At 50.7% G+C, this 13,970-nt stretch overlaps 5 protein-coding genes across 5 annotated transcripts; 2 read left to right on the top strand and 3 right to left on the bottom strand.

Moving 5' to 3' along the window:
* Positions 1-3,755: 3,755 nt before the first annotated feature.
* On the top strand, positions 3,756-4,808 carry BO80DRAFT_423574 (uncharacterized protein). The gene is made up of 3 exons (XM_025719081.1): positions 3,756-4,240; positions 4,294-4,325; positions 4,382-4,808. Exons 1-3 carry the CDS (start codon positions 4,155-4,157, stop codon positions 4,543-4,545), a joined length of 282 nt encoding a protein of 93 aa, XP_025576975.1. The 5' UTR covers positions 3,756-4,154; the 3' UTR covers positions 4,546-4,808.
* A 523-nt stretch (positions 4,809-5,331) lies between these two features.
* On the bottom strand, positions 5,332-7,728 carry BO80DRAFT_472073 (uncharacterized protein; the record flags this gene model as incomplete). Its single annotated transcript, XM_025723126.1, has 6 exons — positions 5,332-5,369; positions 5,405-5,453; positions 5,539-6,161; positions 6,212-7,305; positions 7,355-7,681; positions 7,724-7,728. 6 exons carry the CDS (start codon positions 7,726-7,728, stop codon positions 5,332-5,334), a joined length of 2,136 nt encoding a protein of 711 aa, XP_025576974.1.
* A 328-nt stretch (positions 7,729-8,056) lies between these two features.
* BO80DRAFT_403224 (phosphotransferase family protein) lies at positions 8,057-9,515 on the bottom strand (the record flags this gene model as incomplete). The annotated part of the gene is made up of 1 exon (XM_025717644.1): positions 8,057-9,515. The coding sequence occupies one exon, from the start codon at positions 9,513-9,515 to the stop codon at positions 8,088-8,090; it is 1,428 nt and encodes a 475-aa protein (XP_025576973.1). The 3' UTR covers positions 8,057-8,087.
* A 581-nt stretch (positions 9,516-10,096) lies between these two features.
* BO80DRAFT_378200 (monooxygenase) lies at positions 10,097-11,541 on the top strand (the record flags this gene model as incomplete). The annotated part of the gene is made up of 2 exons (XM_025716730.1): positions 10,097-10,550; positions 10,599-11,541. Coding segments are annotated over exons 1-2 (1,302 nt in total), but the record flags the coding sequence as incomplete, so codon positions are not given.
* A 59-nt stretch (positions 11,542-11,600) lies between these two features.
* Positions 11,601-13,698, bottom strand: BO80DRAFT_378198 (putative C6 transcription factor). Its single transcript, XM_025716729.1, has 2 exons — positions 13,341-13,698; positions 11,601-13,295 (listed from the first exon to the last, which is right to left on the bottom strand). The coding sequence occupies exons 1-2, from the start codon at positions 13,392-13,394 to the stop codon at positions 11,664-11,666; spliced, it is 1,686 nt and encodes a 561-aa protein (XP_025576971.1). The 5' UTR covers positions 13,395-13,698; the 3' UTR covers positions 11,601-11,663.
* Between the last annotated feature and the right edge of the window lie 272 nt (positions 13,699-13,970).

Genomic DNA, 13,970 nt, shown 5'->3' with positions numbered 1-13,970 from the left:
GTTGGCAAGCGTGGAGTCTTGGGTCCCAGTTCTGTGAAACCACCAATCGAGAAGGCAGGCGTAGTGGAAGCTAGGAGCACCTGAGAGATTCAGGAAGCTGTCTCATTGACACCATCATGGCTCTGTTGTAGGACTTTCATTGTGACCAGGTCCAGTTCGTTGGAAGACCGTTTTGGTGGTATACTAGTTCTTCGTGATTCACTGGCAGTCCCAGACTCTTCATGCCGTCTGTCACTCCTCGTAATATCTTTGTTTAACCAGCAGCCGCATCGTCCGCCAAGTTGTAGAGCTCCTGTTGGACCACGGGCGATCAGACTTGTGGCCAGAATGGAGTCATCCCCCAGGCACGGTAGATGGTGACACTCATCCCGGAATTTCAAATGCCGAAGAACAATGTGACACCTTTCCTAGAACATAAGTCGTTTCCCTGCTGCTTAGAATCGACTCTCTGGGTCTACACGTCCTAGTTCTGTGATAAACCGGCGCGGTATATCTTGAGCTCATCCTCTCTTGCTTTCTGTGCTCTCTCTTCCACACTAAGGAACTTCGGAGGACCAAGAGCTTTTCCTTGAATTTGGTTAGAAGAACTTTTGGTGGCCGTTTCTTGTTTGATTCCTGACTGTGTGTTCTTAGTTCCCCTCTTTGGGTATCCGAATCACCTCCCCAGTCTCTTCTATAACTTCTTTTTGGTTGACTCCCTTGTGCCCGTTTATACTATCCAAAGGGATAATACCTGGCAAGGTAATAGGTCATCCAGGTAGAGGATAGTTTCCTGTACGACATGCATGCACTGGTGCTTTTGTCAATGGGTATGATTCGAGGGATGAAGCGATAGCTCAGGTTGTCCATTAAATCAACAACAACCACAATATGGTCCCACGGTGATCACAAAAATTGACTCTCCGTCCTGACGACAACTGTGGGTCCAATAGTGTGATAATTCTTGGTTTTAGGAATCATATTCAGCTTCGATCATGTCTGGATCTCACAGTCCTCCCTAATCGTGCATAGTCGTATCATACCTCGAATATATGAAGCATAGCTAACCCAAGTCTATATTGTGGTGTATTCGATGTAGTTTTCATCCGACACCAGAGAATTAATCTGATCCTTAGATAACGATGGTATGAACTGTCCTGGCTTTCCCAATATATATGTCGCGGCTGAGAGACAAGATAGAAAATTGTTCAAGAGTCACTCGTCCCAGTTACTAGCAAGTAAAGTGAGTGCATCTAGATCAATACCTCGTCGGGTCAACAACCACGACAGCAAGTAAATCTGTGCGACTCCGCATTTCGCGTGCCAGGATCCAATACGCCGTGAAAGCTGGGTACGACAAGAGACGGACGGCTCGAATAGACGTTGGTAACGTCGGACTGTGTCAGTCAGGCATTGATGATGGGCCTTGTTTCAAGTGACCGCAGACAATCTTCTTGTTTGTCCTCGTTGCTGTGCCCATGTTGGGGTTTGATGGAGGGTACCGTACCACTGACAGATAGACCCGGGGACCTCATTCAAATATCATTTGCAGATTCTCCAATCACTGGTGCTGTCGTCACTGCCATTGTGGAATGTACAAGACCATTCGTCCTGGTCTGTCCCAGTGACTTGCTATAGATATCTGTAATATCGCCTGTCGAAAGCATGGACAGGGAGAGTCATGAAAAATACCGTGTTGTGCCATGTCGCAATTTTGCAACCACAGCTATCAGGTATAGAAACAATTACCTCATAGGAAGCGAGGTTATTGACCACGATCGTCTGCAATTCGGTATGAAATCCGATGCTTCCCGATAGCCATACACTGACTGGCAGGGGTGTAGATCCACCACAGTGAGGCAAACAGCATTTTACAGAATTCTCTGCTTTCAACAAATGCGAACTAGTAGACAACTGGTGACAGCATGTGCACGCGGACCGGCTTGTGGTTCATAATAATGATAATAGGAAAAATGGATAAGTAAAGATAGAGAAAAGATAAAGATCGTAGAGTTCCACAGCCAACAGCGGGTATTTCTTTAGCTTATTCACGCTGGGAAACCCGTATGCTGTCCAAGACTCCGTCTGAAGGCCCTGTCTGGCGAAGTCTGTTGACGAACGGGCGATCATTTAATCAATATAAGATATCCTTTAGTGAGTTGCTGCTAACAGTATGTCCCATTATTGGACCGCTTGCTTTGTCCAAATTCCAAGCCAACTCTTGGGTCCTTGATACAGATATTCCATGGACTGGTGAGCTGCATGCCCGGGTCGCTGCAGCACCTCGATATACACGCCAACCATGCTATGCAGTGCGTTGAATTTGTGCAGCACAGATCTGGCTTCCGCGATTTCCTGGTTTTATCTCCTAGGGTTGATCATCGTTACGGTGGCTGTATATGGTGCAGTAGCTCGAGTCTTAAAAGACCAATGTATCTTGTCGACGGTATGTCTAGCATCGCGAAAGACGGTTAGGGGTTGCTTAGTGAGTAAGGCATGGGCCAGATGATCTTTTTCAAGGCGCGGTCAGATCTTCTCATCTTGACATCCAGAGCAGTCTGAACCTCCGTTGGCGAGATGCTTGGCTTGAGTAGAGTAGTCTGTACCCAGCTGCGCCAGAGACAGTTACCGTAAGCACAACAAAATAGTGCTTCGCCATCGTGAGACGGGCTATGACATAGCTCCGAATATGATCGTCTCGAGTTAGCGTATATGGCATAACATTCATATCATTCCCAGTCCATGTCCTATCATGGTTTCCATTCTTTTTCGGAGTCCAGGCCATCCTGGAGCAAGCCGTCCACGTCTTGAGACAGCTTTATATACCCCATCCACTGTATATAGTCCTCAACTAGCGCTTGGTCCCTGCCTTTTTCTTGTCAGTAGGGCTCCACGTACAGCAAGTAGACGCAGTCTCATCGATAAGGAGCGAGCCGTATAGCTTTCATCATGAAGCAAATCGCATGATTCGTCCTCGAGATCGTTCTCGCAGGTCTCATTGTTCGTAATTCACCATACTAACAGTGCCAGGCGGGTCATCATCTCAATCCATCACCAGTCGCTTCCCTCATTATACTTCTGCTCGACGCAAGCATAAGCTCCCATCCCCAGCGCCTCTCAACAAACCTCTCGCTCCTATTCTCAAAAGCCCAGTTGGTTCTTATGCACGTGGCAAGGTGCCAGATCCCTATTAGGCAGCACAATGCAGCGCTGATAACCATATATTTGACCCTGGCCATTCTGTGGCCATGGCTTCCCAGATGGCCTGTGGCATGTGCGTAGCGACAGTCGCCACATCCACGACCAGATGAGGTCGAAGATGGCGAGGCCAGTCAATGTCGGTATAGAAAAATTGCACTGAATATGCACGTCGAAGGCTTCCTCTGAGATCTCTGTATGATTCGGGCGAATTGCGGAATCATTCTGACGACACAATTCAGAATGACGCGGAGTCTGATGGCATATGCAAAGGTGGCTCGATCGATCCCAAAATGCTGCCCTCGGCTATAACAGGGATTAGGAATAGTATATATATATTAAGACATGCAACTAGCGCATCACATAACGCAGGGGCCTAGTTGAGCGGGGTAGTGTCCTATCACAGGCCTTTACATAGATAGAGAGAAAAGAGGAGTTGGATGCAGAAGATGAAGCCAGAAGGGAAAAGAAGAAGAAGAGAAAAGAAGAGAAAAAAAAAACCCCCAGAACCCAGGATAGTAGGGCACATCCGGTGAAGCCACTCCATAACCAGATTCACCCCAACCGACACCAACAAGTACTGGTGACTCCCATCAAGTGGCAACTCCATCACCTAGGATGATACAATCTCAATGAATGAATTAAGCATAATTCCTCCCATCAATCGCCCCTAGAATATTCCCTAGACGGTGAGATGATTCAAGTTTCAAGACAATGTGATGAGTGCAGCAGTGACGTTGAGCGATCGGCAAATCCATCGTATGACGAATCCCGATCATGCCACGGCCGCGGCCACAACCACAGCCACGGCCCACACATCAGGCTACCCCGACTCTCCCTCAGATGATCGGCACCCGTCCCCGTCTCCTTATAAATAACCACTTCCCCGGACTCTGGACTCCTCCGTATTATACCCGCTCTGGACAACTGGACATATTCAACCAACCACCCAAACTTACTAAACACATTCATCCACCATGAACCTCTCCGCCTCATCCGGATCTCCACGACCATTCATCAAGGGCCCATCTCTCCCGCCCGCATTCAAGAGACCTTCTCGGTGGTACTTACCCCCTCCTCCCTCTCATCCACTCACTCCTTAATTAACGAAATCAGGTACCTCCCCCTAATGGGCGCCATCGCACTCGGTAAGTCACCCATCCCCCTTTTATCTCACTCATCTAATGCATTGTACACTGGACAGGCTTCGGAATCACAAACTACTACCAAGACCAAGCCAAACACTACCAATACACCCGAGAAGAAGAAGAACGGCTGCGCAGGAACCGCGCCCTGATGGATGCGTACGGGGATAAAGAGACTGTGCAGGATATTGAGCGCGCGTTGGTGGTTTATGATTTGCAGTGATATGCTTAGGATGGTTGGGATAGGATATGGGTATGGATGGGTATGGGTTTGGATTGGGTTTGATGGCGTTAATGGCGTTGGGATTGGTGCCTGGCTGGGCTGGGCTGGGTCGATTTGGGATGGTTCATCTTGATGATATGGAACGGGGGATTTGGGGAAGGAATGCTTGATGCGTTCCGTTATGATAATGACTATGAGGCAAGCTGGTATTGCATTCATTTATCACCACCACTGGTCAAGGAATTCATTGTTCTATATTCTTGGATGAAGTGATCTTGTCGTATTCATTCATAGGATATAATGAGTGAAGATATTCATAAATACCCTTCACGTGCTCAATTCCCTAGACTGCCAACCGAGTATCCCGATGGAACAATCCCATTGGCCAAACAGAAAGCGCATATGCACGCACGCGTACCCAACCATCTCTTGTCCATCACATCCCATATTCTATCCACTGTCGTATATTCCCATCCTCACATTCCAGAGAGCCCCTGAATTGAATTTCTCGCCGTGGAGTAGACCGACCTATTTGTCAAATGTGCTAATTCAATGGTCCACTACCCAAAACACAAAATAATCCGCGGTAAACGCCGTAGTATCAAACAATCAACTTACCAATGATCATAGCAAAGAACGCGTACTTCATATCGAGGAAAGCAGGTCGCAGTGTTAGGCCAAGGAAGTACTCCGTACACGGTGGCTATGCGGGGTTCGGCATCCAGTCGGATTCGGTAGAAATATTATCCACGACGCGAGGCATAGGGTGGCTGCTCATCGGAAATTTTACTGCGTCTGATAAGGAGTAGACGTGGTTGTTTCCCCTGTAGTCCGGTGCTATGTTATCCCAGAAACCTACATAAAAGGTTAGTAGGACTGGAGTCGGAGTATTGAGATGCGATGGTGTACTACAATAGCGGTATCAGATGGTGATGCGGGTACAAGTTAAGCCCTAAGGATGCTAGTGAAGCAATAAATCTATCTACATCACACCAACTCAATCGAGACATTCTCCCCCCCCAATCGCACCCAGTCATCCTCGTGGATGCTACAATCCATGAGCTGCACCCGCTCCCACCCGAGGCATTGATCCCCCTCCATCCGACGCTCAATCAGCATGAGCAGGGTAATGGTAAACCGGGATTGGGAGAACGATTGGCGTCCACCATGCAAGGCCATAAATGCCAAGGCCCCATCGTCACGGTCCTTCAGCCGCCACTCCTTATCTAACCAGATCGATCCCAGGTGGGGGGCCCATCCCAGAGCGCCGCCCAACGCAAAGACCGAATACAGCCCGTTCGTGCCGTCCGATCGTATCCAAATCGAGCCAATGTGCAGTTTTACAAGACTCGCGTACAGCGAGAGCCCTGGACGGTGCGTCAATTTGCCAGAGATGCTGGTGGGAAAGCCAAACGTCTTCGGATGGTTCTGGTAAATGGGCTTGCGGGGATATGGGGACGGCTCCTCGGGGTGGGAAACTCCATCATGTGGGAGGTTCGGGATAGAAACAGGACGGGATTGAAATAGACCCGGTCCTGCCAGCCCAGCCAGGACCAGCTGGGAAAGGCCCGATTCCGGAGACCGGGATGGTGCCGCTGCGTCCGCCAGCAAAGGGTCTGATCAAAGGCCAAGATCGGATGGCCGTGCCAAATGATCCACCATTGACCCTTCCCGTCAAACCCGCGGTAGGCTCGGAAGATGGCCTGGAAGGCGTCGCTGCGGTCCTCTTCCGTGAGAAATTCTCGCCCCGAGTACTCTTCGACGGCGGCGAGGTACAATCCCAGTCGTTTGTTTTCAAGGTAACCAAACATCTTACCGACGGTCTTCACCCCCAGTCCACGGTCATCTTCGGCAGTGATCCGGGCCCCAGTTGCGCTGTAGATCCCCTTCTGGCACTGCACGAACACTCCCGCAGAGGTGAAGAGAAGGGCTCGGTGCGAGAGGACCATTTCTTGATAGGACCATGCGCGCCGCATCCATGGGGACGATGTGAGCAGGGCTTGAAGGGATCCCTCCGTGTTCACGACCGACGATGTATCCTGGAGCAGTCGGTCATCCGTGGTCTCCGCCGACACGGGCGCCAGGAGACATTTTGCCTGGGCATATATTTGGGGCAGTCGTAAGTTTTGGAACTTTTGGTCCCGCGAATCGTCCTGCATGATACAGAGACAATCCACCCAGAGGAACCGCTCTCCCAGCACCTTGCACACCAAGATCGCATCTTGGACCGTTTTCGAGATCTCCGGCCACGATGCTGTCAAGCCCCCTGGCCTGGCAAGAGTTCGGCGGGTTTCCCGGGTCAGCCGGAGAGAATCGGACCCTTTTGGAACGCACCCCAGCACCAGGTAGTCACACTTGTCTGGAGCGACGACAATGCAGCGCTCCTCAAGATCGATCAACTTGAAAGTTGTTCCCGGGATTGCCACCCACTGGCAAGGAAGCCCTTTGCATCCCGCATGATTGCTGTCTCCTTCACAGTATGCGAGCCAATCTCTAACCGGAGCAAAGTCGATCCCTGCCAGGGTCGACAAAGTGATCAGAAGTGGAAACCCGGGCTGTATATCTTCAGGGGGATTGGTTTGGGCCGATGGGGCTGGTGGGGTATCGATGATGGTCACCGTATTGTTTGCGGCAGAGTCCTCTGCTTCGGACACGGTCTCAGCATCGTTCCATGGACATTGCAAGCGATGATCCGGCCAGAGAGACGAATATAACCGACGCGCTTGGATCCATTCCCCATCATGCCACTCGCCCTCCGAGCTGAAGTCTGTGTATCAGCGCAGATCAACCACCAAACAAAAACACGCACTGGACAAAAAACTGGCTCGGTGCTAGCATATGTGCTCGCAGCAGCAGACACGCGACAATGATGTTGTATGGCTTTCTGGCGGTGTCAACGGACCGCCACTCGGCGGCTTTCTGAAGGCGGAATGCATCTTGATGCTCCTTGTCAACGCCGTTGAAGATAATGCCATGTTCTTCATCCGCCGTGGGGGGGCTGAGGTTGCCGCCGGCGCCAGGGCCACATATGCAGACGTCTGCAGCCTCGAAAATTATCTGGGTGTCGCTGACCAAGGTGGGCCATGCTGAAGTCCACTCTGATGATAGCCAGAGTGCCCAGTAGGAATGTTTGTAACTATACTATCAGTTCAAGCTTTCCTAATGGTTCTTTACTCACGTCATGGTGTTGATATGGCCGTAAGATCATGGATTAACCTCGTAAAGGAGTGTTGTTGATAAAGATAGTACGGGGTATGAGCAGTAGGTATGATGAAATTGATGTATCATAGTTGGAGAGGAAAGATGGAGATGGATGGAGGAAATGGATATAGATGTAGGGATGGATGTGGTCATTATGGCAGGCGCAACAGGCATATTGAGTACCTGCTCCTGCCATTCTCCAATTGAATACGCGGCTCTTGTAACGGGTTGAATGTAAGAAAGGAAATAATTGTCCATAAGAGCTCAAAATACGATGTACGGACAAGAGGAGTGATTTGGTTATGGCCATACAAGCTTCGCGAAGACATCCAGTTTTGCTGCTAGACCTGAAGACTAGGTTCGCTTTGTTCATCAGGCTCCCACGCAAGGACCCAAGACTCCATTTCCTTCAGCTTCTTCTCGACAAGCGATTCCATATCCTGCTTTTGATTGTCATCAAGCAATTTAAGTCTCTCTTTCCACGACTCGTCCAGTGTTCCTGGCCCAAAGAAGCGCTCGTCAAGCTTCTGCCAGAAGATAGCATCAAAAGCAAAGTTCTTCCGCGCTGCATAACTGACCCAAAAGTCTCCGCTCCGCCAGCTCTCCCGCATGTGTCCAGAGAGTCTCTGTTCTTCGCTCAAGCGTCCAGATTCGATGAGTATTTCTTCTCGCTTAGACAATACCTTTAGAAAGGACTTTAGACGATAGTCATAGACTTTGGTCCATTCATTGATCCCTCCTGGCCAATACTCCGGCTGTTCGAGCAACAACCACCAGGGCGGCGCGGCGGAAAATTCAGCCGGGGCTGCGTAGGTGAACTCCCAGTCGATAACACCCACGACCTGCAAATCTGCATTTAAGAGGACATTGGAGGGCCGAAGGTCATCGCACCACAGCTTGAATGATGAATCAGGATGTCGAGCAGAGGCAGTAAGTTGGCGATCGCTTGACAGCTTGCGAAACAGTTGCCGGGCGACGTATTTGCGTCGACAATCAGTGGCCGAGTCTATTGCGTCATTGCGTTGGTGCGTCAGATGCTCCATGTGTAGATCAGCAAGGGCATCGAAATAGGACGAGGCGGATTCAAAGGTGCCTCGTGGCAGACTTGACCGGGACAGAGTTCCTAGCCGCACCAGTTCGTTCATATGGATCGACAAAGGCCGTTGTGTTACCTCGTAAGTGCCGTTATTGACCTGTTCGAGGGACCCGATTCGAGGAAAAGACAGTTTGTTGAGTTGCAGCAGAATTTCTGCAAGTTGACCGTATAACATTTTCAACTTCTCGATGTCAATGTTTGGATCAAGGCGTGGGCGGTCTTCTATGCCGAGCCCAGGCATATTCAAGGCCCGACTCATGTTTGTCTCATGCTCTATGTACTCCATGATGATGAATGGGCCCATCCTAGGAGGACTTTCCTCTGCCGTACCGCAGTATAGGATGGATGGGACGGGAATGGAAGTGTGCTTCTGAATATATCGAATGGCTGCCACCTCGTTACGAATCTTTTCTTCCGGAAACATTGTCGCTCCGGGTTTGGGGAAGCGGATGATGACAGAGCTGCCATCTAGGTACTTCATCCGGAATGAAATGTTGAAGTACCCAGCTTTAGGATCACCCAGCTCCTCAGGCACACCACTTCGGTGCTTCAAGATGAGATGACCGATGGCCCGGAGGGTGTCTTCATCAGCTAGAAGCCATTCCACCCAGCTGTCTGTAATTCTCTCGCTTTCTTCCCAAGCGACGTCGTCAAAGTGCATGCGTGTTTTCATCTTGTGAAGTGCAATTTTCCGATACTGCTAGAATGGACGGAGGAAAGTGAGGGGCAGCCAACATTAATCAAGTTGCATTAGCGCTAGCCTAGCTCACTTCTGTCTGCCTCATCTGCTATTATACGTTGATACCTTGTATACTAAACTCGCCAGAGACTAGACCATCCAAAAAATCACCAGACAGATAATATGATGACAGTCATTCCTTGCAATAGAGCAAAAGTGTAAAAAACAGCGCTGCCTGGAGTAATTCATTCCTCAGCCAATACCTCAAACGGTATAGTGGAGATCCCTCCAACCACACCACAGAGCATCGTAGCATCACTCTTATTCAATAAGCAGTCTCTGGGAGCATGACCATCTGAGCGATACAATTCTCGTATTCCCAAATAGAATCCTCTACGATCATACTTAAGGCCCACCCATCCAACGTCGGCCCTATCGGCCTGATCGGTCCTATCGGTCCTACCGGTCCCATCGGCCCCATCGGCCATACCGGCATCACCATCACCACAACCCAACCCTATAAAACACCCATCCCCATCCCCATCCCCATCCCCATCCCCATCCCCATCTCAACAATCATCACACATCCACTACATCCAATTCACACATACCCTCCTTCCAAACCATATTCTCTCTTCATACAGAAAGAAGAAAAAAAAGGAAAAGCACCATGCCCCTCAAAATCCTCATCACCGGCGCCGGCATCGCCGGCACAACCCTCGCCTACCTCCTCGCCCACTCCCCCTCCCACCACCCCAAAACCACCTACAACATCCTCATCCTCGAACGCTCCCCCACCCTCCGCACAACCGGCCTCCAAATCGACCTCCGCTATCCCGGAATCCAAGTCCTGAAACACATGAACCTGGAGGAGGAATTTCGCGCGATCAGCATCCCTGAACAACGCCTAGCTCTTGTTGATGGAAAAGGTCGACGGTGGGGATATTTCCCCGTGAATGGGAGTGGGGAGGGGAAGCAGAGTTTTACGACGGAGTGGGAGGTTATGAGGGGGGAGTTTTGTGGGTTGGTGTTTCGGGGAAGTTTACGATCACGACCACAACCACAAGGGGATGGGAGTGGGAAGGGGAGTGGGGGCGGTGTGAGGTATGAGTTTGGGATATGGGTTGAGGAAGTACATGAGCTGGATGGCGACGATGGGGTGGAGGTGGTATTGTCCGATGGAAGAAGGGAGAAGTTTGATATTGTGGTTGGGGCGGATGGATTAGGCTCGCGGATGAGGGGGATGATGATGACGGGGGCGAATTATGGAGATGTCACTGGGAAAGAGGGCGTTCATGATCTGGGGGTGTATGCGGGGTATTTTACTGTCAACAGGGAGATGGAAGATGGAGAGGGGTATGATGCCACGGGGTTTATTGCGACGAACGGACGGGGCATCATGACGAGACGGCATGAGAGGGAGAGGTATTTGGTTTATTTGATGTGTAGGGCTGTGGGGGAGGGAGAGGGGATTGAGCGCGGGAAGAGAGGGGATATGGAGAAGGAGAAGGAGATTCTGAAGAAGTCGTTTCGGGGGGCGGGGTGGAAGACGGAGGAGATTCTCACAGGAATGGACGAGGCGGAGGACTTTTATTGTGAGCGCATGGGGGTGGTCAATTTGGAGCGCTGGTCGAGGGGCCGGGTGGTGTTGCTGGGCGATGCGGCTTATTGTCCGTCGGTGATGACGGGGATGGGCACGTCTTGTGCCATGGCTGGGGCTTATATCCTTGCCGGGGAGATGGGGAGGCTTGGAAGGGATGGCATGGTCACGAAGGAGGATATTGAGGGTGTTCTGGCACGGTATGAGGAAAAGCTCCGGCCGTTCATGACTCATGTGCAGAGGGGACTCTTGGACAACAACGATTACATGGGCAAGTTTCCGTCATCGGCATTGGGAATCGGTGTCATGTATTTTCTGATTGCTGTGGCTTCGTTTTTCAAGCTGGATGTTCTGGTGCGGTGGGTGTTGCGAGAGGATACGAATGGCTGGAAACTGCCAGAGTATCCGGATGTGTTTGGCAAGTGAGGTTATTCACATTTGTCAAGATAGTCTGCAATAGATAGGTTTATGAATGATATCTCCACTCTTAGGGTTGATAAAGCAAGTCCTTAGATCCAAATCGTTGCTTCTGCGTGGTGGGCTTACCACTGCGAAAGGACCTGAAAGTCAGAAAAGTCAAAGTCAAGCTCCCCATCATGCACCCAATTGAAATCGCCATCTAGAACCCCGAAGCCATCCAACGAAGGATCCTTGTTGCCTGAGCCGGAGTCAACCTCCGAACTCGTTACATCTGGCACCCTGGCGACCATCTCCTTCAAGATGGCATGAGCCTCGTCCACACTCTCGTGAAGAGTTCTCGAGATGGCCTCTTTCTCCGGCACCCCATTAAGACGAGCCTCCACCTGGGCCATCATGATATTAAAAAAGATATAGATCTTGACATTCGTTTCTCCGTGCCATATTCGGTCCTTAGCATACTGCACCACGGAGCGAGCATCCCGGAGCAGTATCTCCTGGCGAGCAAGGTCTCTTTTCTTCGCGAACATGGAGCTCTCCGCTTCTTGGTCGGCGCCAAATTCCAAGAAAATAAGCATTGCCGCGCGCGTGATGATGTCGCGAAATATGCCACCGCCACAGCGAAGAACGCGACTGTAGAGATCGTCTTCGAGAAGTGAGACAATATCCAACGCTGCCTCCACACCGACGTGCCTGGAATAAGTGTAGAGAGGATTAGCCCTTGCTTTGATGGCGAATGAGTAGTGAAGACATAAGGGAAAGCGACGAATCATGTGGGTGCATAAGCTGGCTGCAAATTGGGTGGGGGACGTCCGAGTAATTGCAACCGCGACATCGCGGCACGCTGTCCCTAGTTCGTTTCCAATATGGAGGATCTGATCGTACGACGGTTCCTCCCGCAGGCAATTGATAACCCTTGTGGCTTGAAGCCGCACAGGGATTGATTTGCATAATATGGGCTGGAAGTTGATCGACTCTCTGTTTGAACCCTCGTCCTTGTCGGGCTCACCACTCGGAGGCTCAGTATTCCAATCCCCCGTCGCAATCATCGGGTGCATTCCCGAGTCCAATGCCGCTTGCAGGTTCAACTCCAGTATAGTGTACCACAGTCGCCGACGTGTCTCCTTCAGCATAGGGTTCATCTCGCCCAGGTATTTCGGATCTTGGTGCAGTCCCATCTGCATGGCCATTCGCATCAACGAGCCTGCCGAGATCCAGATCAGATCGGCCCCAACTCGGTGGACCTGACGAGCGAGCAGCAAAAGGCAGTGAACTTGAATGCCTCTCAATGTCAGGCGGCCCTTTTCTAGCGGTGCAGAGAGCCATGTCTGGGCAGTATGAATCCACGTGTGGGCCTTTGCAGACACATTGTTGCGGACATTCTCATCCTCATGTAAAGGGCCTGTGATGGCAATCACGAGAAGTATCTGCAACAGAAGAGAACTCTCACATGCCTCTGCATCATTTAAAGAGCTTCCACACTCCATCACAAACGATGGATAATGGAAAATCCGATAGCATGTCTCGAACGTGGAGAAATAGAGCCGAATCAGCTCATCTACCAGTTGACGGTCGGGAAGCGATTGATGGATATCAGCCGGAAGAGAGCTGCGACTTGGATATTGACTTTTGATTCTCCGACCCAAAATCTTGCATTCAGCGATTGTCTCTATAATCGGGTTCAAAGGCCCGTTTGGATGCCGGGTGATGGCCTGGTACAGCTCCCCAATGGGCTCCATGATCGTCAATGCTTCCAACTGTCGGTGTTAGTGAGCCATAGCTTCATCAGTCGAGGTCCCTACGTGAGAAAAGGTGTTCATCCAGTGGCCATTCCCGAATACCCTCGTCTTGGACATAGTGCCTTGTATATGCCCTGTTGCGGTTTGAGGCGTGTCAGACGCCTGGGTGACCTGTTGGGCGGTACTAGTACTCTGAGCTCCATCTGGTCGCTGAATGCTATCACTGCTGCTGACTGGATGAGATATCTCGCGAACGCGACGCGCATAACGGTTCTCCTCGTATATACACGTTGTAGCGATGTTGAGGTGCACGCATTGTCTGCAGGGTTTGGCCCGGTCACATCGGACTTTTCGTTCGCGGCACGTGCTGCATGAAACAGGTGTCCGTCTGCGCTTTTGTCGGGTTGATTGGGGGACACTGGACATTGTGATGAATTGAGAAGAGGGAGATGAAGGATGGAGGATTCCGAGTTGATCCGAACAGAAGCCAAGGTGGGAGCAACACGTGATCTGACATGATGGTGGCAGTCAGCTTAATGCTACTGCATATCTTTCCAAACAGATCTTGTCACAATCTTATTACATTGAGGAGCAGTACATGTTGCGGGGAAATAATGAAAGTGTGACGTTACGGACTACGGAGGCCGGAGTTGAAATTTCCGAATATATATCCTGGACAGAGGCAGGTCTTCC

Source organism: Aspergillus ibericus, assembly GCF_003184845.1.
Source record: "Aspergillus ibericus CBS 121593 unplaced genomic scaffold BO80scaffold_12, whole genome shotgun sequence".
NCBI lineage: Eukaryota > Fungi > Ascomycota > Eurotiomycetes > Eurotiales > Aspergillaceae > Aspergillus > Aspergillus ibericus.
This window is presented reverse-complemented; position numbering and strand designations above follow the sequence as displayed.